General features: G+C 47.2%; 1 protein-coding gene across 1 annotated transcript; it reads left to right on the forward strand.

Annotated features, from left to right (window-relative positions):
* The first annotated feature begins 2,155 nt into the window (after positions 1-2,155).
* CD8B (CD8 subunit beta) lies at positions 2,156-17,067 on the forward strand. Its single transcript, XM_055327448.1, has 6 exons — positions 2,156-2,252; positions 5,148-5,507; positions 9,210-9,299; positions 12,370-12,459; positions 13,980-14,016; positions 16,327-17,067. The coding sequence occupies exons 1-6, from the start codon at positions 2,210-2,212 to the stop codon at positions 16,337-16,339; spliced, it is 633 nt and encodes a 210-aa protein (XP_055183423.1). The 5' UTR covers positions 2,156-2,209; the 3' UTR covers positions 16,340-17,067.
* The last annotated feature ends 8,181 nt before the right edge of the window (positions 17,068-25,248 follow it).

Consider the following 25,248-nt stretch of genomic DNA (forward strand, 5'->3'; position numbering starts at 1 on the left):
AAAAAGTTAAACATAGAAATACCATACAGCTAAGCAATGACACCCCTAGGCATACGCCCAAAAGAACTGAAAACAAGTACTCAAATACATATTCGTACAAGAATGTTTATGGCAGCCTTATTCACAATAGCCAAAGGTAGAAATAACCAGTGTCCATTAACAGATGAATCTATAAACAAGTCATCTTATACACATACAACAGAATATTACTCAGCTATAAGAAGGAATGAAGTACTGATGCTACAGCATGGATGAATCTCAAAAATGTTATGCTGAGTGAAGGAAACCAGATACAAAAGGCCACATGTTATATGATTCCATTTATATGAGATGACCAGAATAGGTAAATCCATAGAGATGAATTGAAGATTTGTGGAAAAAGGACAATAGAAAGTGACTACATACTTGGTACAGGGATTGCTTTGGGGGAGATGAAAATGTTTTAGAACTAGACAGAGGTAGGTAGTGTTTGCATTACAATCTGAATGTACTACCACTGGATTGTACACTTTAAAATGGTTAATTTTATGTTATGTGAATTTCACTTCAATTAAGAAGAAAAAAAAAAAAAAGCTCACTAGTGCGGGTCTCCCCAGGGCTGTCTGCCCTGTGTGTACTCAGTCTCACACTTGCTCACAGGAACAAGGAAACTGTTGAGGGAGACTCAGGCCTCTGGCTGGGCTGTAGGAGCAGCCCTTCCTCCCTTGCAAATGTGAGCCCTTGAGGGCAAGGCCTGGGTCTTTTTTTTTTTTTTTTTAATTAGTTTCAGAGTAGAAATTAGTGATTCATCAGTTACATATAACACCCAGTGCTCATGGCATCACGTGCCTTCCTTAATGCCCATCACCCAGCTACCCCATCCCCAACTCACATTTCCAGCAACCCTCAATATCTAGAGAACCCTCGAGTTCCCTAGAGTTCAGCATCCCTTATAGTTCGCCCTCCCTCTCAATTTTCATCTTATTTTGTTTTTCTTTCCCTTCCCTTATGTTCATCTGTTTTGTTTCTTAAATTCCACATATGAGTGAGATCATACAGTATTTGTCTTTCTCTGATTGACTTATTTCACTTAGCATAATATCCTCTAGTTCCATCCACATCATTGCAAGTGGCAAGATTTCATTCTTTTTGATGCTAACATTCTTTAGTATATACATATATATATGTATATACATACATGTATGTATATATGTATATATTTATACACACACAGCACATCTTTTTTATCTATTCATCTGTCAGTGGACATCTAGGCTCTTTTCTATTGTGAACATTGCTGCTATAAACATTGGGGCACATGTGCATCACTTTGTTTGTATCCTTTGGATAAATACCTAATAGTGCAATTGCTGAGTGGTAGGGTAGCTCTATTTTTAACTTTTTTGAGGAATCTCCATACTGTTCTCCAGAGTGGCTGCCCCAGTTTGCATTACCATGTACGGTGTAAGAGGGTTCCCCTTTCTGCATCCTTGCCAACATCTGCTATTTCCTGAGTTGTTAATTTTAGCCATCCTGACCAATGTGAGTTAGTATATCTCATTGTGGTTTTGATCTGTATTTATTTCCCTGATGCTGAGTGATGTTAAGCATTTTTTCATGTGTCTGTTGGCCGTTTGTATTTCTTCTCTGGAGAAATGTCTGTTCATGTCTTCTGAGGCCAAAGCCTGGGCCTTGGTCACTCTATACCCCACTGAGCCTGAAGGCCTCTGGAAAAGAAGAAAAGTTAAAAAAAAAAAAAAAAAAAAAAAAAAAGCAGAGAGAAGAGGAGGAAGAGAAAAGAGTGACCAGAATTAGGGTCCAGCTCCACCCTTCACATCTGTGGGACCTTAAGTATCCTGACTTTTCTGAGCCTCAGTCGCCTCAGCTGTCTTGGGGAGTCATGACCCGCCCAAGGCAGGAGGCGATCATGCAATTGCTTGGCGCAGGACGGCGGTGTCACCTCCTCACTGGAAAGCAAGAGATCCCAGCGGGCTCTTTGGAAACGCACCAAAGACCTTTGAAATACCGGGAGGATGAAGCGGAGACCTTGCCAGCCTCACACCAGACTCCCTCCCCTACCCAGCTCGGTCCGTCCTTCCCGTCCCCCCCCCCCCCCCCAACCACAACCAACCCACCCCAGCGGCCCCGCCCCGTCCCGCTCCCCACCCACCGCCAGCCAGGACTGTCTGAGCAGAGTCCCGCCGGGACCTGGCGTCCCAGGCCTGCCGAGATGCAGCCGGGGCTCTGGCTCCTCCTGGCTGCGCAGCTCGCAGGTAAGACGCCGGGACTCGCGGGGCGCGCGGGGCGGGTGGTCTGCCCTGGACCCGGGAAGGGCTGTCCCTGTAGGATGAAGAGCCCAGAGGCCAGGACTGTGGGGACCCTCGAGAGGCAGGAGGCGGCGTGGCAGGCAGAGACCCTGAGGGTGGAAAAGAAATCCATCCCCCGAATTCATTACTTCAGAAATCCCTGGAGCCCCAGGATTGAGGCTACTTGCTCCAAAAGCCTGGAGGGGGAGGGAAGAGAGAAGAGAGGGAGGTAGGGGGATAGGATTTAAGGAAGGAAAAAAATGCCCTCGTCTAGGGTTCCTATAGGGATGTGACCCCAGGAAGATTCCAGAGGCTCTGTTCTGGCCTTGGTGTCCCACACTTGGCCCAGGGTCCGTAGACACATTTTTAGTACTTCCAGGGGTACAATCTGCTGAACACCAGTCTACTGCCAGTTCTGGGATAGGTAGGACGGAGTATTGTCTGGGGGTTCCCTGTTTTGCCAGTACTCCCTGGCTTGTGTGTGCGCTGCGTGGTGTGGCCCCCAGAACAAGCCCATTCCATTTGGAATGTTGCAAATGGGCATCTCCACCAGCTCTCTCACAAGCCCAATCAGACTGCCTTTTGGAGGCACCCCAAACGGCCCCCTAACCCGTGGCTGATTGCTCTCTTACCCCAAAAGCCCAAAGCTGGCCACCCTGCCAAAGGTGGCAAGGTTTGTCAGCCTCCTGCTCTGACCCAGTGAGCTCAACCGTATCTCAAGTAGAAGCTAGTGGAGGCTCTTCAAAGCTAGTGGTTATTGCTGATCATTTTAGAAACAACAGGTCCCTCTGAGAATGGAATCACTGGGAGAGGGTCAAACGAATCACGTGAGATCACCTGGGTAACAAGGCCTGGCTCTGTGTCTGGCACATTGATGGGGCTTAGCCACAGCCCGGTGGCACAACAGGGACACAACAGAGAGACCAGGCTGTGTCGCAGCTTGCAAGTCTGCATGTCAGGACACAGGACACAGGGGAACATACACAAAAAGCCCAGGGTCCTTTGGGGTCCCTTTGCCCCTTTAGAAGACACTTCCGGGCTTTCTTGGAAGAACTTCAGGAGTCTATGTATTTGCAGATTCACTATGTGCACAGGGGAACATGACAGCAATTCAGGAGAGGATCACAGGTCTCCTCGATTCAGGAAGCGGGTCAAAGCTCAGGTTCTGGGGTCCCAGACCTTAGTTTGAATCAGGATCCACCACATTCAGGCTGTGTGACCTTGAGCATACTCTTAACTTCCCTAAGCCTCTGTTTCCTCATGCGTAAAATGGGTGTAAAACAAGATCTGGTGAGGATTAAGTGACATAATGCTGGGCACAGTTCAGTAAAGATAGGCATCACGGTTTCTTATTATCTTCCCCAAGATGCCAATGACCCCCAAGCAGTGAAGAACCTCTGCTCTGCTGAAAAGACAGTATGGGGTTTAGGGAGCAAAGAGCAGGGCCAGTAGGCACTTGGGCACTAGGTACCATTTCATTCTTGATGCACGCAGAAGCTGAGTGGTGTGTGAGTGGAGTCAAGAAGCTTACGTTTGTGGCCCGCGATGGGGCCATGAAGCCTGAGATACAAGCATTGGCAGTATTGTGACTCTAGGCCACAACCTCAATAGGCCAGCTCCCCTTGGGTAAACACACACACACACACACACACATCCTCTGGCCTCCTCTGCCCACCCAAGTCTGTGCCCTCCCATTCCTTGCTGCTCCTGGGTCTCTGCCTGGGTCTGTAGGATCTCCCTCTGCCCCACACCTAAAATGGAAGGCTCACCAGGCCAGATTCGGTTTGTTGGACTTGGCTGTGAAGGACCCATTCAGATCTTTCTTAAGAAGTCATCTGCTGCATATAACAACCCCTGTTGAATGAGACACTTAGACAATGATTTACCCATGTGGATTATTTTACAGTTTGCAGTAGGTTTTCTTGGACATTCTAGCCCTCAGAGGCAAGCAAGACAATGACCCCAAGCTGCACTTCTCTTAAAGGGCAGAGACAGACTAGTTGACTTCCTACAATCCCACTGCAGATAGTGGGCAGAACCTGGGTTCAAGGCCAGGTCTCAGAGTTCTGGTATAGTTCTCCATGAACTATACCCTACTTGCCAGTGCTTCCCATCTGGAGATGAAAATGAAACCCCAGTGGTGCTGCTTCTGGGGTGTCTGCCCTTCACCTTGGGAATGGGGACCCAGTGACCTATCACTTGCTAGGCTGAGGGGTGACAGGCTATAGTTGCACCTATGGCAATAGTGAGTTCCTCTTGCTGGTTGTCATCACTGTCCAGAAAGGGTGGCTGGTCCTCTTTAAGATTGGCCAGCCCAGCGCTGGGCGCTGCCTCTGGTTCAGGGCTCCTCTGGGCTGCCTGAGTCTCCTTTACCCACTTTGAGCCTGTTGATGATCTGTATACAGATGGCAGCAGGACAAGGTGAAAGGCAACCAGCTTTGACTTCAGACTTTGAATCTTTGAGTAAGGTCACTTACAAGCTGTTGGTGGGACTTTGAACAAGTAACTTCATGCCTTGGTATCCTCATCTGTGTAATGGGGATAAAAAAAATCCCCAAATAAATTTGAGATTGGATTAAGATAATTTATGCAGAGCCAGGCATATAAGCAAGCAATCGATAAATGGCAGCTCTTTCCCCATCCCCTCTGTCAAACTGACCATAGGAGACACCTGCCTTGCAGATGGTCTCCGGGGAGGTGGAGCGCTTGAGCTCTGAGTCCACGAGCCATCAGCTGCGGTTAGCACAGTCCCTGGACCCTGGAACTGGGCAGATTCTTCCACAACTTTCCTTTCGATGCTTGACTCTGTCTGACTCAGAGGGAAAACGCGTTGATGATGTCTGCTCCTTCTGCTTTTTGTAGCTCTCCGTGGCAGCTCAGTACTCCAGCAGGTCCCTGTGTCCATAATGGTTCAGACCAACCAAATGGTGACAATGTCCTGTGAAGTCAGAACCTCCCCCACCAGCACTCGTGTCTACTGGCTGAGACAACGCCAGGCTCCCAGCCCAGACAGTCACCACGAGTTTCTGGCCTTCTGGGATCCCACAAAAGGGATTGTGTATGGCCAAATGGCGGAGCAAGAGAAGCTAACTGTGTTTCCGGGAACAACTCGGTCCATTCTCAATCTCACAAGACTGAATCCTGCAGACAGTGGCGTCTACTTCTGCATGACCATTGGGAACCCCCAGCTGACTTTCGGGAAGGGAACTCGGCTGACTGTGGGTAAGAATCTAGCTCAGTGATATCGAGGAGCGTGGAGCACCTACTGTGTGCTGGGTGTGTGCCTGGCACTGGAGCTGCCTCCACTCTCAGCGAGCCCCCCTCTACAGGAGCAGATGCCAGCCAGGAGCAATAGTGCTGTAGCTAGAAGGAACAGACTTACCCAGGGCCAAGCACATGCAAGTGTTTCATGTAGGCATTTTACTTCCTGCTGCCATCTACCCTGGGAGGTAGGAAACCGATTCCTATTGCAGATAGGGTGATTAGAAGCATTACTGCTTCTTCTGGGGACAAGGCAGTGCTGTCCTTCAGCTACATCAGCCCTACCTGAGGCTCTACCTAGATGGGGCTTCATTCCCTGACCTGACAGTGGCCTCAGAAATTCCCACCAAGTGTGCACATCAGAAAAGAATGTCCTCACTGCCTGGACATCCCCAGAGAAAGCATTTCTAGGGCCAGCAGTTGTCCTTATGTTCTGAATGGGGTGCTATGGCTCAAACCTCCTCCCAGAGGTACAGGGTGTAAAGGAGAATGGAGCCCAGGCCTAGCTGCAAATCCTGCTGTGTATTCACTGTGTGCATTTGCACCGGTCCCTCTCCTCCCTGGGCCTCAGTTTTGCCATCTGTATCATGTGGCTGCTGTTGGCCTCCATGACCCCCTCGAACCCTGAGAAGCTGCAGCTCTGGCAGTTAAGTCAGTGTGCCTAATAGAAATATATTATAAGCCACAGATGTGATTTAAAAATATCTAATACCACATTATAAAAAGAAACAAGTAGGATTAATTTAAATACTGTATTTTTAACCCAATGTATCAACAATATCATAATTTTAACTTATAATCAATATAAAGATTATTACAGAAATATCTCACATTCCCTTTTTGTACTAAGTGTTCAAAACACACCTTGAGTCAGACTGGTCTGTAGCACATGTGGCAAGTGGCTGCACCCTTGGACAGTGAGGATTAAGCTCTGGGAGGTGTGAAGGAATCATGGTAGAAATTCTCAAAGGCCTGCACCTGGCTTTAGCTCCCTCCCCAGGGTAGCCAATGGCAGGCCCACCCCCTGTGCTCCTCTGGGGGTCCTGCCTTTACCTCCTGCCTGGGTTATCTCAGGCTGGGGGCTGAAGAATGACACCCCCCCCTCAGGAATTAGATCACTCAGCAGGGGAAGATGCAGGGATGGCTGGGACAGCAGCACAATCGGGAAGACAGAAACAGAGTGAGGTTGCTGTCACATCTCACCAGCTTTGGGTCCTCGGTTGGTCAGGAGGCAGGGGCCGGGGGTGAGATCTCTGGGCGAGAAGCTGAGACATCCTCAGCAGGATGTCGCCTGATTCCTGTACTGAAAATTGGGCTTTGGGTGGGGGGAGTTGGAGTTTTGATTTGGTTTATTGTTTTTGTCTCTACAAGCCCCACATTTTCCCACTCATGAGATTTTGGGGTCTGAGAAAGGTAGATGATGAAATAAACAAAACTGATTTCTAGAAGTTTCCCTTCTACCTACACCACCACCCACTCATTCCTGGCTTTGTTATTTCCAAAACTCCCCTCACACTGCGCAGCTCCCTGAGAACAGCAGGACCCTTCCCAAAGAATGTGCTTGCAACTGCATCACCTCCCCAGAGACAGGGTGTCCAGAGCCACACCCTGTCCCTCCCACCAGAGGTCAGTGCCTATTGAAGGAGGAAGCTCAGGTGGTAAAGGAAGCATCTAGGGAAAGACAAGGCCTTTAGGAGGCCGCTTAGCCACACCATGGACTGAAAAGTTCTGTCCTTTTCAAAGAGAAGTGGGACGATTTGAACAGGGAGCAGGGGTAGTCGGGAGGAATCAAGGGGACCCAGCTCTGGGGAAGAGAAAATTAAAATGAAACAAGTCACCCCGCAAACCCCTCATCAGACCCAGACCACCGAGCCCAACCAAGACACTGAGGTCCTATAGAGCTGGCTCCCTTGCAGGCTTCCCACTGATCAGCCAAGAGACCTCTGTGCCTTCTTGTGTATAAAGCAAAAGGCACTCTCTCGGGCCATGAGGAGGAAAGGAGAAAACAATACTGGGTCCCCCTGAGCAGAGGGCCAGGCTCCCACACAGTCTGTGAGCACCATACTGAGTGTCTTTTTCTCTTTTATACTCCTTTCCCTCAGCGTTCCAGTGGCCAAGGGCCTTGACCCAATGTGCCTAACTTTTTGTCAAAAAGCATTTGCCCCTGAGGCAGTGTGCTGTCATGCGAGCCTAGACTCGGAGTCTCTCGGCTCAGATCCTGGTAGTCCTGTTAAAGGCTTCCTGAACTTCAGACAAGCTATTTCAGTTCTCTGAGCCTAGGCCATCTTGGGGATAAAATGGGGTACTAGCACCCATCCCCAAATTGTTGGGTTAAATAAGCTTAAGTTGAAGTGCTTGGCTGGCGAGGGTCCGAAATGTCCACTTTTTTTTTTTTTAGATTTTGTATTTATTCATTCATGACACACACACACACACACACAGAGAGAGAGGCAGAGACACAGGCAGAGGGAGAAGCAGGCTCCATGCAGGGAGCCCAACGTGGGACTCCATCCTGGGTCCCCAGGATCATGCCCCTGGCTGAAGGCGGTGCTAAACCACTGGGCCACTGGGCTGCCCCGAAATGTCTGCTTTTTACGTGCAAGATGCCAGCTCCGAAATGACCATTTTGCCAGAGTGCCCCTCCCTGTCTCCCTGACACTAGAGTTTAAATTTATGGTGTCACCATCACTCTCTCACCATTTTGCAGAAAATCATTGTAGTGAAACGTCTTTGCTCAACACACACAGAAAAGTGTTGGATTCAGCAGCACCCAGCGCTCTTAACATTCCTAGCACCTCCAAGCCTCAAGTGTCTCCCTTTGCTCTGTGTGCTTGTCCCACTTCCCTGCCCCAACACATCAGAATGTGACACTGGATTAGAATGAAAGAGAGGAGTGACCCACCCAGGAGTCAGGAGAGGGGTCGGAGGGCCCAGGGGGGGGCTTTGCACTATGGGGCCTTGGGGCCAGCCCCTCACATGGCTGGTGTTCATCTTTGAAATTAAAGGTTGAGACTAGAGGTCCTTCCAGATCTGATAGTAAATGATTTGTAAAGACACTTGAGAAGGAAAGAAAATCCCCACTGCAAGCTGCATGGTATTGGACCTACGGTAAAGAGCACCCACCTCCTTTCTATGAGCTTTCTCCCACCACTTAGAAATTGGCAGATTGGCTGAGGGGTTGGTCTTCTCAAGGGTTTGGGGACTCTGGCTTCAGCTCAAGGTGTTCAGCCAGGGGGAGCCATGTCCACTGCACAATTTCCTGGGCATGCTGTCCCCTTTAATTCTCATGACAACCCCGAGCAGGAACTGAGAGTCATTTTTATTTCAGCAGATGTGGAAACTGAGGCACAGAAAAGTGATAGGCCCAAGTCACACAGTGGTTAATCAGGGCTGCTGGGGCTCTGTTCAGGACCACATGGGTGCAGAGCCCCTCTATTTCCTGGACACCAAAACAACCCCCTGCCCATGCCCTCAGATAGGTATGAGAGTTGAGGAAACACCTAGAAAGTTCTATTGCTCTGTAACCTTGGAGCCCTGCAGCAACCCAGGGAGCAATCATAGGGCCTTTAGTACCTGGATGGAAAACATGAGATTTTAACTTTTGTCTGGAAATCTACACACTGTTTACCTGGCTAAGAAATGTGTCTTACTTGCTTCCTGTAGTTGATGTCCTTCCCACCACAGCCCAGCCCACCAGGAAGACCACCCCCAAGAAGAGAGTGTGCCGGTTCCCCAGCCAAGTGACCCAAAAGGGTGAGTTCTCCCATCCTCCTGGACCCTCAGAAGCATAGCAGGATGTCTTCCTTCCCTCCCTCCTTCCATTCTTCCTTCTATTTTTCATCCTTCCTTCCTTCCTTCCATCCTCCCTTCCATCTATTCTCTCTTCTGTCCATCCTTTGTTCCATCCATCCTTTCATCCAACCTTCCTTCCTTCCATCCTTCCATCCTAAACATCCTTTCTTCCACCTTTCTATCCTTCTTTCCTTCCTTCAGCCCTTCCCATGTGTGGACTCCAGCCTGTTTCTCTGGTAAGCTGGGGCCAGAAAGGAAGTTGAGGGTGACCACAGTGCTGCTGTTCAACAGCTCACAGTCTAGTGGGGGACACGCTCACACAAATCATCACAAGGTGAAACCTAAAGGAAGATATGTCCACCCAAAAACCTGCACCCGGTGTTCTTAGCAGCATTATTTATAATTACCCGAAAGTAGAAACAACTCAAAAGTCCACCAGCTAATGAAAAGATCCACTAAATATGAGACATCCATACAATGGAATATTATTTGCCCATAAAAACAGTGAATTACTGATATGAGCTACAATATGGATGAACCTTGAAAATTTTACACAGTGAAAGAAGCCAGACACAAAAGATCATGTATTATGTGAGCCCATTGGTAAGAAATGTCCAGAATATGATATTTCACAGAGATATAAAGTAGATAAATGGTGCCTAAAACAGGGGTGGAAGGGGTTAGAAAGGAATGGGGAGTGATTGTTAAGAGATGCAGTATTTTTAGAGGGGGTGAGATGAAAATATTCTAAAACTAGATTGTGGTGATTGTTAGTTGCACAATTCTGTGCATATACTAAAAACCACTCAATTATGTAGTTGGAGCAGGTGACAAGCCACCACATTAGAGCTGACTTGTGCTACCTGGGGTTGTTTGGTCTTAAATACTTAAAATAACAGAGAGAGCCTTAGGAGAGGCATATAATGGGATTCAGGGGATGAGAGCAGGAAGCTACCCCACGAGGTCACAGTAAAAAAAGAAACTCAGAACCCATATGCCATAGGGCAAAGTCTTAGGGACCATAAAAGTGGAGATAGAATGACCTCATTTGATAAAGTATGTATGCCCCACAACTTTGCCTATAGGATTTCAGGTAGGTTGCAACAAAAAAAACAACACAAAAGGCAAATACAACAGGGCCCTTAAGGTGAGGGTGCCAAAACTGATCTGTGCTGTGGCCCTAGAGAAGCAGCAAAGCCAGCTGCACCAAAGACCATACTCCTAATAACATGGCACAAAACCCCTGTCCCCCATAGTGATATAAAGAAACAACCCCCAGGCTCCAGGCTTCAAAGCCTTCATCCCAATGTTAAGTTAGAGAAGAAATCTGCTCTGTTCAATCTTCTGTAAGGACTACTGAACAATAGTGAATTCACTAACACTTTTATAAGTGATGAAGACGAAGGTCTTTGAAGTTCTTGCATCATTTCTTATATCGACTCTCAGTAAAATCCCAGGGCAAAAATGCAAATCCAATATTAATAGGTCAGTAAGAATAGCCAGGATGTGTGTGAAAGTGGTCAAGTGGGGGGGTGGGGGGAGAAATAAGGGGAGTTTGCTTCGGGGGTGGGGGCCATGGGACAGTGTACCTACCCTAGTGGTAAGTCAGCCAAGCATAGGTCTGAACCCCTGTCTACCACGCCTATACTATGTGACCTTGGGCAGGTGATTCAGCATCTCTGAACCTGTTTCCTCATCTGTAAAATAGGGATGTTTGCCTGGCTGAAGGGAAGGCATGACTAAAAGAGGTGGCATACATAAGACACCTTGGGGGGCACCCAGATAGAGCTCAAAGGTGTTGTCATGAATGAAACTGTATGGCCACCCTAGAGAAGAACCAGCTCCCTAAGGCTTAGGGCTGTCCCTTGAGCTGACACTGAGAGGTGCAGGATGGGGTGGAGGGGTGGAAATAATAATAATCGGGGAATTGAAGTGAAATGTCATGTTGAACCAACTACACTGGCCAAAACAAAACACTGTGATAATATCGAGGGCCAGCAAGGTGCACAACTGGTGGTTAGGAATGAAAAAATCAGTGCAACTTTTTTTTGGGAAGGCACTTCACAGTGTCTATTACAACTTCAAATGGACAGTCTATGGTTTGGTGGTTCCTGTTTTCTGTATCTGCCTCAGGCAGGCCCCCACATTAGGAAAAATGTACCAGGATGTTCTCTGCAGAGTGATTTGTAAAAGTAAAACATAGGAAACAAAAAATACCCATTTAGGATGGCTAAATAATCCACAGTGTGTCCATACTTCAAATGTCACTCTGCTAGAAAAAGTGTGCTGACACATTTTTTTAAACAATTTTATTTATTTATTTATTTATTTATTTATTTATTTATTTATTTATTTATTTATTTATTTTAGAGACAGGCAGGGGAAGGGGCACAGTGAGAGGGAGAGAGTCTCAAGCAGATTCTGTGCTGAGTGTGGAGCCCATTTCCGGTCTCAATGTCAGGATCCTGAGATCACGACCAGAGACGAAACCAAAAGTCACCACTGAGGCTCCCTTGATATATTTAAGTGAGGGAAAAAATGGTTTGCAAAACAATTTGTACAATATGCAGCTACTGTATGCTTAGAAAAACCTATATGTGTCTGTGTAAATTATGTATGTGTAAATGCACAGAGAAAGGTCCCAAATTAACCATGGCATTTTTTTCCTGTGAAGGAGCTAGCATGCCAAGGAACACTCTCACCATATACTTGAATCCTTTACGATGAAAATATATTCAGCTATCTCTTGTGTAATTAAAATAAAGTTTTAAAAATAAATCGTAAAAATCTCATTACTAGGCATGAAAATTATCTCCTCTGAACACAAGCAGCTCCTGAGTTTAATTAATTTTTAAAATGATGGTGGTGTGGGACATAAAATTTTCTATGTAAAATTATCTCAATGTGTATAAACTATCCAGAGAAAAAAGAGATGAGAAAAGTATGCAAACAATGGGAGTTCCAGGTGATTTTTCGGTCTTTGTATCTTTATATGCATGACTCAGATGTTCGGTTTGTGCATCTTTTCCAGCCCCATCCTGTGGCCCCCTCACCCTCAGCCTCCTGGTGGCGGGAGTCCTGGTTCTACTGGTGTCCTTGGGTGTGGCCATCCACCTACACTGTAAGTTGTGTCCTCTTGGGCCACCATGGTGACTCCTTTTGCTATTGGAGGTGTCGGTGAGAGTCCTTCCTTCTCCAGGGAAGCAGGCCAGATGGCAATCTGGTGGAAGTTTACACCCACCCCCACCCCATGCTAGCTGCAGAGGTGATTCTTGGACAGAGGCCTTGCCGCTGGGATCAGAGACCATCCTGGCTCTGGAGTCAGATAAACCTGGGTTTGAATCCAGCTCCACTATTTGCAGATCTAGTGACCTCAGGCACATGCCCTGATCTCTCTGAGCCTCAGCCGTCCCATCCAGGAGTGGCAATGTTCCCTACCTCCCAGGGTTGCTGTTTGTAAAGTCCCACCCAGAGGGCCCATTGTGGGTATGAGCTCTGGAAGTGGGAACTCCCATGGGTGGTCAGTATGGAAGCAGTACACAGAGACATTGCAGTGGAATTTGGGTTATGTTCCCAGAAGCTTGAGCTGCTCTCCTCTGTGATGCTGCGGGGAGACTGTAGGTGACAGCCTCCCCCAGCCGCTCTGGAGTTGAGATCATCTGCTTGGGCTCCCAGGCTTCATAAGAAGGAGGGGGGAGCTTCAGGAGAGGCTGGCATGGCTGCCCAAGAGCCCTGGGCTCTACCCCTGGCTCTTCTGCTTACCTGTGCCACCACAAGCAAGTCACTGACCCTCTCTGGGTTTCTATAAGATAGGAGATGGTGGCTCGCAGGGGCATGGACAAGATAAGTGGCTCTTTTATATAGGTCACAGATCCCTTTAAACTTATGAGAGCAATTATAGACCCTCTCCTGAAAGAAATGTGTCAAGAGCACGTTTTTGCATAAAATTGCCATTCACAAAAGGATCCATTTGCCCCCGTTGAAGTTCCGTGCTCTACAAACTTTTTTGATCAAAGATCTCATTAGTAAGAAATTTTTAAATTATGAACCCCAACTGCAAATAGATCTCATTAGTAAAAAAATGTTAAATTATAAACTCAAACTGCAATTAGGTGTACTTATTTCATATGTTAAGCATGTTATTAAATGTAATAAAGGATGATATAGACCTGTAAATAGACATGCTCACACTTCCTTCCCACATCCCAATGGGAAACATTGCACATGCCCTGAATGCACACGCCCTAGCTTGAGACCCCCTGACTGCACACCTCTCATTCCTGACCTGCTGTGAAGGACAAACTGGCATGTTTAAGGACATAGGAGTAGATTAACTGAGTTTAAATTCTGACTTTACTTCTTACTAGCTGCATGACCTTGGGCAAGTTATTCAGTACCACGCATGCTCTGTGACTCAGTTTCGCCATTTACCAAATAGAGGTAATAAGAGTAAGAGTAGTAGTCATAGGTTTGCTGTGGGTTTTAAGGGAGTTAACATTGGAAAACAGCCTGGCACCAGGGAAGTGGTCTGAGGTGCTGGCTGCCCCCCACTCCGGCCCCCGTCATCTCCCTCTTTGCTTTCTGGGGCTTGTCAGCGGCCCACAGCCCATGCCAACCCGCATTCTTGTTTTCTTCTTCCAGGCCTGCGGAGGAGAGCCCGGCTTCGCCTCCTACAACAGTAAGTGTTTGGGCCTCAGAAAAGTGCCTGTGACGTGGCCCTGGGTGGGGTCCCTGGCTTCCTCAGCCCCTGCTGCAGCCACAGCCTCCCCTACAGGGAGCCAAAACCAGACACCACCTGCAAACAATTTTAGACTGAATAAATAGATGGAGCGATAGAGTTCAGGAGGAGAGATCGTCTAAACAAACAAAAATACTGATTAGTCATTCAAGTGTATTTCAGGCACAGAAAGACTTAGTTCTTAGCTCTCTTTATGATCACAATCAACTCTTGCAAGCATAGGATACACTAGGATACCCCCAAATTCTTTCCACCTAGCATTTCATTTGACTTGGTCCCAAACAACATAGAAGGGTTACTTTTACAGACCAGCTGAAAGACTTGCTCAAGCATCTGGGATCATAAAGAACCTAATTGGATTGGAAGATGAGTCAGTTCCCTGCTGGTGTGGGGTGTTGGGCTGCCTTGGTCCTGGCCTCCACCCTGCACCCCACCTGGGCCCCAGGAGTTGGCAGATCAAAAGGCTGAGTCACATAGACATGGGAGCTAAAAAGCACTGGCTCTCTGGGCCCACTGAGCTGTGTGAGCACAAGCAGACACCCAGAGGCCCTGGGAGGCCAGCGGCCACGGGCTGCTCCCAGCCTCAGGGACTTCCAGGCCTCAGTAGGGCCACAGGCAGTCTTATTGGATCCCTTTTTCTTCCTCGAAATACTCTTTCACGTCTACCTAGCTCATTAATGACAATCCCCTCCATCTAGAGGTATTTGGGGAAAAAAGAAAGCCTATCATGCCTCTAGATGGAAGAGAGCAACATGGCCTTGTGCTCAAGATGTCTGGCTCCAGCTATGGGTTTGAATCTTGTCTGCCACTCACCAGCCATGTGACTGCGAGTCACTTCACCCCTCTGAGCCTCTGATTCCTCATCGGTCAAATAGGAAAACAGGACCAACCTCATGGCTCTTGTGAGGACTTGTGGATATTACTGGGATAATACTCATGAAGTGCTCAGCCCTGGAATGCCTGGGTGGCTCAGTCTGTTGCGCATCTGCCTTTGGCTCAGGTCATGATCCAGAGTCCTGGGATCAAGCTCCCTCTTAGAACTCCCTGCTCAGTGGGAAGTCTGCTTCTCCCTCTCTCTCTTCTGCCTCTCCTGCTCATTCTCTCTCTCTTTCTTTCTCTCTCTCTCTCTTTCAAAAATAAATAAATAAAAATCTTTGGTCCCATGGAGTCAAAATACAAACTCATGTCACTTACGAAAGTCAACTCTACAAGCCAAACAACCAAGATGAAACTGTATTTCTAAATACTTAAAAATTTAATCTCCATGTAAACTCTGTATTATATTCTCTACATTATTATATACATTATATTTGTATATATATTTGCTTGATTATTTGATAGTCACTGAGACATGCCTGCTGTATTTTATGGGCGATTTTCAATGATAATTTTGATGTTGTACAGTTTTCACAATTTTATGGGCTGGAATTTAGAAATTATCCTCTACCTAAGAGATAGTAACCTGAGTGTATTCATCTGAGCTTAGATCTGCAGAATGTCCTGTCCAATATCTTCCCCATGGTGACCTCTAATGGAGAATGAGTCCCCATTGAGGCACTGCTCCCACTCACCCCATCATTTTAACTTGTTCCCCCAGTGATTTGATGCCAGTTTTAGGGAACCTCATGCTTTGGCAAACCTAGAGGTTCTGAGGATCCACTGAAGTGGGGAAGGCACTGGGGGATGGTCATGGGGGGCCGTGAACTCCCTCATCCTCTGCTCATAGTACCGCTGTCATCGGCCACCTGTAGTTACACTCCCCTGTGAGATATCATTTGAACAAGAGGGTTTGCAGCTTTAAAAAAGTTTGGAAACCACCTCTAGGTTTACTCCTGTAATCCAGGTGTGGGCAAAAGAGTCCATGGGCCTCACAGATCAGCTATGCCAAACGCCAGTTGCAATTTGGGGCTGAGACTCCCCAGCCCGTAACTGACCCTAGAAAATCTTCCCATCAACCAGCCACCTTCTTCTGACCCCTTAATGTACATTTGTGAATAGCTTATCTTAGAAGGTACTTCAGGAAGTAACACTATTCAAAGCTAGAGTTCTTTGGGCTTTGTTTTTTGAGCTTCTTATATTTTTTTAATGAGTAATTTGGGCCCTTAAAACATACTAACAGAAAACTCCTGGCCCTGGGCTCCTTACTGGAAGTGGAGCCCTGCATCCTTCCTTTGTCATTTGTCTTTGTTACAGGAAACTCATATCATTTCCCTGAAAATAAATGGTGTCTCGATTTGCTGTTGTTTTTAGGTTTTATAAATGAGGAAAGAAATATGCTTTTGGTGTCCTGCTACAAAAATACTTTGGTCAGTAACAAGAAAGATCTGGAAAAATGAGAGAGAAGGGCCACGCTCAACTCACTCAATGTGGAAATTTCACAGACCTGCTGAAGTTGCCTGCTTTTAATTGCTGCAAGTTCTTTCCGTGGGCCTCTTGCATAGGAGCAACTTGTTAGTTGGTCCTAGGAAGTCTCAGAAAGAAAGCTTCAGGGCCCCAGGGCACTTCCTGCAACTTAGGAGCACACTGGAGGAGTGAGTCAGAAATGCCACCATGACACCACTTCCAGCTCCCATAGTCCCCCTGGGCTGGGCCAGGACCTTTGTGTTGGCCGTCCAGTCACCGTCTCGCAAGTTGCTTTGCCCTGGTAGGGCAGCGACTTGGAGTCCTGAGTCTCTCCTGGGATGGAGCTGGGCTGGCTCCTCCTTGATCTTCCCAGGCTGGGGCTGACTACCTTTACTGGGAACCTCAAAGACCAGACCCAGCTTGGAAATGCGTTTTCTGTGAAGGACTAGCCTGACTCCCATAGTTATTTCAGTCTTCGGGGACGTTCTCTGCAGCTGGGAAATTGTGGCTTTGAGAATGGAAAGTCATTTTATCTCCTATTAAGAAGTTCTCCGGCTTTCATTTCTGCCCTCCCATGGCTTGTATATTTCTTCTCTCCCTTTCTGTTCTTTTTATGAAAATGTCTTGGTTGTAAAAATAAAGTCCTGAAGAAAAGATGCAAATGGCTCCTGTGATGTAAAAGCACAAAGCCCATCTGTACGGCAAAGATGTTGATGCTCAGCTGAAAAGAAATAACAAGGATAAAATGTGCCTGTCCTCATTTGCCCCCACAACATGTTGTCATCTGTGTTGTAGGCACAGAGAGAGTCTGAGAGGTTGGGAAGCGCCCAAAGCACCCAGAGCCAGGCAGCTGGGATCCCAGGGGCTGACCTCCTCTGGCCAATCCATGCCACCTTCACTAGCACCTGTTCAGTTCTACAGAGTGGAACCCGATGGACATATAGCCACAGACTGGTGACCTTATCCTAAAGAGAAGGTGAGGGGCATAAGAGTCTCTCTCTTGGCTTTGACAGGGACAGAAAATGCTCAGGAAAACACTGAGCTGGAAGAGGGAGTTGAGATGAAGATCTTGTGCCTTCTGAAAAACCCCGGGGATCTGCTCTTAGCTCCCCGCCCAGGGCTTTTGCAGTATAAGAGTTTCTGAGCCAAAAATGAGTGCAGCCTTAGGCTCTGTTGACAGAAGCACCATGCACAGGCCAACAGAAAACAGAGCCTCACCTGCTTTTCCTGGCCACCTCGGAGGTCCATTTGAAGAAGGGCAATGGTAAATAAACCAGGTTCTGCTCAGAGGCCTCTGGCACCCACAGAAACCAGGAAAGGGAAGATGGCTCGAGGGGAGGGGGCAGTGTGGCCCTCTCACAGTATCTGAGATGCTGCCCGTGGAGTGAAGGGCACAGGACTAGGTATGGTGAGTGGGAATTAGAAGGGTGTAGACGCTTGAGGTGCTTGGGAAGTAAATGCCCCCTGTCCATCAGCTCTGAGGACGACAGGACAGGCTGCCTCCCAGGGCCCTGGAGAGGGGAGAAAGGAGCCAGGGTGGCCTGGGCCCAACTCCTCTAGGGTTCACATCTAAGGTGGGCTTCTTGGGGCATCTGGGTAGCTCAGTGGTTGAGCGTCTGCCTTTGGCTCAGGTCATGATCCCAAGGTCCTGGGATCAAGTCCCACATCAGGCTCCCCTCAGAAAGCCTGCTTCTCACTCTGCCTATGTCTCTGCCTCTCTCTGTGTGTCTCTCATGAATTAATACATTAAAAAAAAACTTTTAAAAAATAATAAATAAGTAAAAAATAAGGTGGGCTTCTTGCTCTTAGACATCTCATTTAGTCATAAAAGACTAAAGCCCAGATGTGCGGCCTGCCTTTCCCGAAGGCTCACACCCAGTCCACAGCGGAAATAAGAACAGGCCTTCTAGGTCTCTCAACCCGCTTCAAGCTCTGCTATATAACAGCATCTCCCCATTGCTATCCTTGCAATTGTGTTCAGTTGTCTGCAAACTCGCATGGGGTGAGGTTGGGGGACCAGGGCCAGGGAAGGTGGGAGAGGGGGATACACTGTCTCTTTTCTGTGTAGCAGGCACCTGCTATGGCTTGATCTACACAGAGAGCTGGAGCAGGCTTGGCTGCCAACAGCAGGGGCTGCGGTGAAGAGGTCTGCACTCAGCACCTGACTTTTGTTTTGAAAAAGGAACTGAGCATTTACTACTTTTTGGAGGTCCGTTACAGCAAAATATTTTTTAAAATGTTTTTTAATCTAGCTATCTTTTGACTAGCAATTCCACCTCCAGGCAATTATCTTTAAAACACACACACACACACACACACACACACACACACCTCAAAGTTACATGCACAAAGAAATACACATCAGATTGTTTCTCTTAGTGCTGCTTATTAGCTAGAAGTTGGAAACAATCCAAATGTCCATCAGAAAAAGCCAGTTAGATCAGTTGTGGTACAAGGGACTCCAAACAACTGTTAAGGAATGAGCTAGATCCATACATGTGGGCATCAAATCATGGCCACTACATCTTTTACATATTTTAACATCTGATTGATTATACTTGTTTTAAATGCAATATATGGCCACTGTTAAAATTCAAGCACAGATAAAAACAGGCAAAGTAAATATATGTCCAAGTCAAGATATGTTACCCTATTGCAGAGGTGATCAGTAGGAGGAATTATGAAGTTTAGGGATTGGCATGTCCTGCTTCCCCATCTGGGAACTGCTCCTGTGGGTGTGTTCAGTCCGTGGAAAGTCACTGAGCTGTACACCCATGATATGCCAACTTTCATATGTACATATAGATATAGATACAGATTATACTCCAATAAAGAGATATTTTGAATATCCAAGTACCAAGCATTGCAGAGATATGTAAAATTAATATTGAAAGTTTCTTGTCCTTCCAGGTTTTTCCCACATGTATTGGTTTAAACAGATATTGAAATCTTATCAAATGTAATATGTAATACATTAGATATAGAATATAAAAAATTGGATCTTATTATTCTGAAAATTTGATTTTTTTCTCTAATAATATATCAATTCTTCTTTTTTTAAAATATTTTTTATTTATTTATTTTTATTTATTTATGACAATCACACAGATAGAGAGAGAGAGGCAGAGACACAGGCAGAGGGAGAAGCAGGCTCCATGCACCGGGAGCCTGACGTGGGATTCGATCCCGGGTCTCCAGGATCGCGCCCTGGGCCAAAGGCAGGCGCTAAACTGCTGCGCCACCCAGGGATCCCTATATCAATGCTTCTGATCATATTTGTGTATGCATAGAAAAAGATCCAGAAGGATATACTCCAAGCTGTTAATGGTAGTTAAGTGAGGAATTTCCACTTCTGCATTGTACAAATGTGCAATTTGTGTCATCCAAATTTTTACAACAATCATGTGTGACTTTTATAATGGGGGTTAAAAAGTTTGGAAAAAAAGAAACAGCCTCTTTTTAAAAAGAGGCTCTGATCATCATAATGTTAAAACACTGGAATCCGCTTAAATAGCTATCAATGAGAGATTTGTTCATGAGTCATGATTTTTAAAAATCCGTGCAATGGAAATCATGTGACACATCGGAGGCTGCAGGACAGCACAGCCTAAGTCCACCGGTCATGCCAACTTGGGCAAGCCCCTGTAACACCTGTGGGCTTCGATTCCCTCCTTTGCAATGGGAGCAGCAATAGTCTCACTCTGTTTCGCTGTGGGGCTTGCAGATAGCAGGGTCTGGGGACAGTGCTGCTTCCCCGGCCAGCCTTCCCCTCAGCAGGAAGCAAGGGTAGAGAATTCTGGGCGCCAGCCTGCAGGTGCGGCCCCCAGCAGCATGAGTTCAAAGGAAGAAGGGGGCTTCTACATCACCCCCTCCCTTTCATCCTTAGTCATCCCCCCACCTGCCCCCCCCCCCGCAACTTGTGTCTCTACCTGTAGGAAGTGGGCAACTTGTTTTCACAAAGTGATCCCCAGCCCTATGTGGGCTGCGAAGCTGATCTGAATCTACCACCCAGTCAAAGGGAAAGAGAGAAAGAGCCCTGTCTTCGGAGGCCTTTCCAGGGGTGGAGGGCGAAAGAGATTTCCTCCATCGTCTCTTGGGAAACCTCCTCAGATGCGTCACTGACACTCCTTGGTGACTGTGAGTCACTGGTTCCTGGAGTCCCGTGCTGCATAACTCAGTGCCTTGGCCCAAACAGAAGGAAGCCATATCCACCACCACCACCCACCCACATCGGTTTGGGATGCACAGACGTATGCCTGACCCGTGTGATTGTTGTCATGCCGAAAGCCGAAGTGCTAAAAAAGGACTCTCTTCCTGCACGGTGTCATTGGCTCTCCTGGATCCTGCTTGCTCCCATTCATTTACTGCCTTTTATGCTCAAGTACCCATCTGAGGTTAGCTTGGGCATCTGAATTTGAACAAAAAAAATCTACTTTTCTTTTCATGTATTTGTAATTGCAAACCACCTCCCATCCTGGCCCCTTTGACGAGTGAGCTAATCACCTGCCCCTTCTCTGCACTTTGTGCTCCTCTTCCTCAGGCTTCTCAATGCCAGCTCAAATGTATTTATTTGCTGCTCAGTTCTGGGACTGGGGGAACCAGGACAGACACAGCCTGGCCCCCAGATCCCTCCTTACTAACCAGTCCCTGATCTCCTGTCCTACCACCGGCATATACAGACAGCATTCCCCATCCGTGAGGTCAGAATCTGTATGAATAAATGAGAGAAGCAAGGAGCTCACTTGCCGAGCTAGGAGACAGCCTGCCCTAGGCACCCCGTCGGTCCTGTGTGCCAGCTCCCCAGCCCAGCCCTCCCCTGCCCACCCCGAGGCTGTGAGGTCTCAACTTCTCAGGGTTTGCTTTGGCAGGTACAGTCAACAAACCCCTTGGAGAACATATGCTCAACAAACTAGTTATTAACTGAGCACCTATAGAGTTCTTGGTGCTCACAATGGGTTTAGCACAGACTCTATCCCTAACTCCATACATTCACACCATCATGTGGGGCTGGGACACAGACACAGGCCTGGGCACTTGTGTGACTCCAAGAGTGAGTGCCCTCGGTCACCTGCCCTAGAGCCAGCCCTGGTCAGACGGTAAACAGGTGCACAGTTAAGTACCCAGATGATGTTAACCCAAGCAAAAGGCATGAATTGTCACCTCACACAAAATTGTGCTCTGCAGATGGAGGGGTATGAGGCCTTTCACAATAGATTTTGTGGAGGTCTCTGCGGTTGGGTGGGGACAAAGCTAAGAGGGGAAGATTTGAAGTGTTGGTGGGGAGGCGGAGGCCCATCTTCCCCAACACACCCCTCCGCAGCACCCCTTCAGCATCCTGTGGGCCGAAAGCTGGCTGCTTGCTAGACCTGCTGTCTAGGTCTAGCCTAGGGCCAGCTTTTGGCCTACTGGATGTTGATGGGGCCAGGCCAGGCAAAAGGGAGGCCGTGACTCCTATTCCTCTACCTTCACTCAATCCCAGGCTTCTGCTATGCTCGGGGAGCCTAAGTGGCCTAGGGAACAGACAGCAATGGGAGGCTCACCCAGCACAAAAGATAGGACTGGCCTGAGACCTCCCAGCCTCTGGGTGGGCAGGGCAGGACAAGGTGGAGTGTAAGCTGCACCTTCCTTCTACTCCATCATTGTCCCCACAGCCACGCTAACACATCTGGTTTGGGAAGGGGACAGAAGGGCAATTTCCACAAGGCAAGTAGGCCTTTGCAGAAGCCCTTTCCTGGACGGCACTCAGAGTCCACCTGGCCAGAAACTCAGCGTCCCATCTCTCACGGCCCACCTTGAGGTGTTGGGGATGAAGGAGGTGGAGAAGGAAGGTGCAATGGGCCTCAGAGAGGGGCCAGTGTTTGCCCAACAGGTCTCAACATCCTATCTGGCACCTGGGGAGCTTATCAATGGAAGAGGGATAACGCTATTGGAATTTAATCTGTGTCACTTCAGAGGGAGTGTGCTCCTGCGTGGGGTGGGTAAGGTGGGGTGGGGATGTTTGTCTCATAAACTATTTCCAATTATTGTGCCATACAGGGCCTTTCAGTGGACAGCTGTCCCACGGTGAAGCCTGGACAGACCCTGCTGATGTTCACTCAAAACCTCCTTACCCTCTTCCCTGCCCTGCATTAGCATCCAAATACATTAAGACCCTTGAGTGTGCCTGCGTGTTTAAGAGAGGACAGTTCGTTCACATGGTCTCATCTCTCCCTCTGTGATCTCTACATCAAAGTTTCATCTTCAGAGGATGAGTGGTGACTCAGTCAAGGTTAAGAATACATTTTCCAGGAAAATGGAAATCTGTCATTTGCAGACAAATGTCACTGGGTGGGTGAAAATGTAAAAGAGTGATAGTGCTCACTGCTGGAGAGGACATGGACAAGGGCTCTCACAGGAGTGGCTGCTGGTATCATGAGACACTACAGCTGTTTTCCTTTTGGAAAAACAGTTTGGTAATATCTAGCAATGTTGAATATAAATCACATACTCCGCCTCAGCAGTCCAGGGAATATGTCCCTATAAAGAAAAAGCATTACTGCATAGGAATAAGTATATAGAAATGATTCTTTTTTTCTTTTTTCTTTCTTCCTTCCTTCCTTCCTTCCTTCCTTCCTTCCTTCCTTCCTTCCTTTCTTTCTTTCTTTCTTCTTTCTTTCTTTCTTTCTCTTTCTTTCTTTCAGATTTTATTTATTCATGAGAGACACACAGAGAGAGAAGCAGAGACACAGGCAAAGGGAGAAGCAGGCTCCTTGCGGGGAGCCTGAGGCAGAACTCAATCCCAAGACTCCGGGGTCACAACCTGAGCCAAAGGCAGAGCTCAACCACTGAGTCTGCTCCCCAGAGATGATTCTTTTGATTTCATTTAGGACAAATAAGAACTGGAAACAACCCCGAGTTCATCCATAGGGAATTACTAAGTAAAATGTGATCTATACATGCCCTAAAATAAGAATGCCATCAAAAGAATGACTTGAGAATGATTTGGTCAGATTGCCAGGAATCCTTAAGGAGGAAATGTTGGATGCAGGGAAGAATTTAAAATATGATCCTATTTTTGTAAAGCAAGTAATCACCTGCAGGAAACCGTGTACCTCTAGGGCTGAGGGTACACAGCCACATGAATGGGCAGATACCACTGTGGAAGGAGACCCAACTGCCTGCCAATACTGGGCATGAGCACTAAAAAGCAAATGTTCCCCTAGAAAAGAAACTAGTTTTACTGAAGTCATGAGAAATTGAAGCAAAAGAATTCCTCCTTTTATTTTTTATTAATTAACTTGACTGTTAAAGTTCTATTTTATAATCCATTGGAAAGCACCTAAGAATCAATATTTTTATTTATTCTTGCACTCCCTAATTTCAAAAAGGATTTGGGGCAAGTTACAAATCTACACACGCAAACAGAACACTACAAAAGGGTGAAATAGCAATGGAAGGGAGAGTGGGGATGAAACAGTGGCATGCCAGTGGCGACGGCACCTGATAGCATTCAACACGTTTCCCACTCAAGTCGAGTTGTCCCCTAGTACATCAAGACTTAATGGTACTGTAGCCTTCATCTTACTTGATGCGTTATCATCTCTTTCTATTTTTAGTTTTCCAGTCACTCCAGGTACTTTATTTTCTCCTCTATATCTGCCTAAAATTACCATTCACCACCCCAAAGACACTGTGTTGCTCTGGCTGTGGGTTTGTGGTGTAAACACCCAGGCTACTCAGCAGGACAGTTATATGAGAGAGCGCAGTTTCCCCTCGTTTAAACTGTTTTTTTCACAGTAGAATTTGTACAGTAGCTAAACATATTATCAGTTTCTATATTTAAAAAGATGGCATTTCAGGACATCTGGGTGGCTCAGCGGTTGAGCGCCTGCCTTCGGTCCAGGGTGTGATCCTGGAGTTCAGGGATCAAGTCCCACATCGGTCTCCCTGAGGGGAGCCTGCTTCTCCTTCTGCCTGTGTCTCTGCTTCTATCTCTCTGTGTCTCTCGTGAATAAATAAATAAAATCTTAAAAAAAAAAAAGGGATGCCCGGTGGCTCAGCGGTTTAGCACCTGCCTTCAGCCCAGGGCCTGATCTTGGAATCCCGGGATCGAGTCCCGTGTTGGGCTCCCTGCATGGAGCCTGCTTCTCCCTCTGCCTGTGTCTCTGCCCCTCTCTCTCTCTCTCTCTCTCTCTCTCTCTGTGTGTGTGTGTGTGTGTGTGTCTCTCATGAATAAATAGATAAATAGATATTTTTTTTTAAAAAAGATGGCATTTCAAGCTTAGGTACAATGAAGTTATTGAGTTACTAAGAAATGACCCTATGGATCTTTTTATTTATTTGCTTGTCATTTAATTATTTTGGGCAGCCCAGGTGGCTCAGCAGTTTAGCGCCAGGGCCTGATCCTGGAGCCCTGGGATCGAGTCCCAAGTCAGGCTCCCTGCATGGAGCCTGCTTCTCCCTCTGCCTGTGTCTCTGCTTCTCTCTCTCTCCTTCTCTCTCATGAATAAATGAACAAAAAATTTAAAAATTTTTATTTAAAAGCCTAAGAACAGTACTTCCTTCTCCTCCCCAAACTCTTGTTTTTTAATTTCTTTTCAGGGTCCTAGAACTTGGCTGGCTTCTCAAAGTGTCTGAATCCGAGATGCTGGTCTTCAGTTTTTCCTGGGACTCCCTCCTGCCCCCCACCCAGAGAAGGGGAGCTTTGGTTTTCCCATAAGCTTCATTACTGGTCACCTAGGTTCTGAATTCTGGATTCCTGCATCCTCACGGTGATGTCCTGTGTATCCCATCCTTAAATCCCAGCAGAGGGAAAAATTTCAGAGATGGAGGAATGTGATTCACCCATCT

This window comes from Nyctereutes procyonoides, unplaced genomic scaffold (assembly GCF_905146905.1).
Source record: "Nyctereutes procyonoides isolate TBG_1078 unplaced genomic scaffold, NYPRO_anot_genome, whole genome shotgun sequence".
Taxonomy (NCBI): Eukaryota; Metazoa; Chordata; class Mammalia; order Carnivora; family Canidae; genus Nyctereutes; species Nyctereutes procyonoides.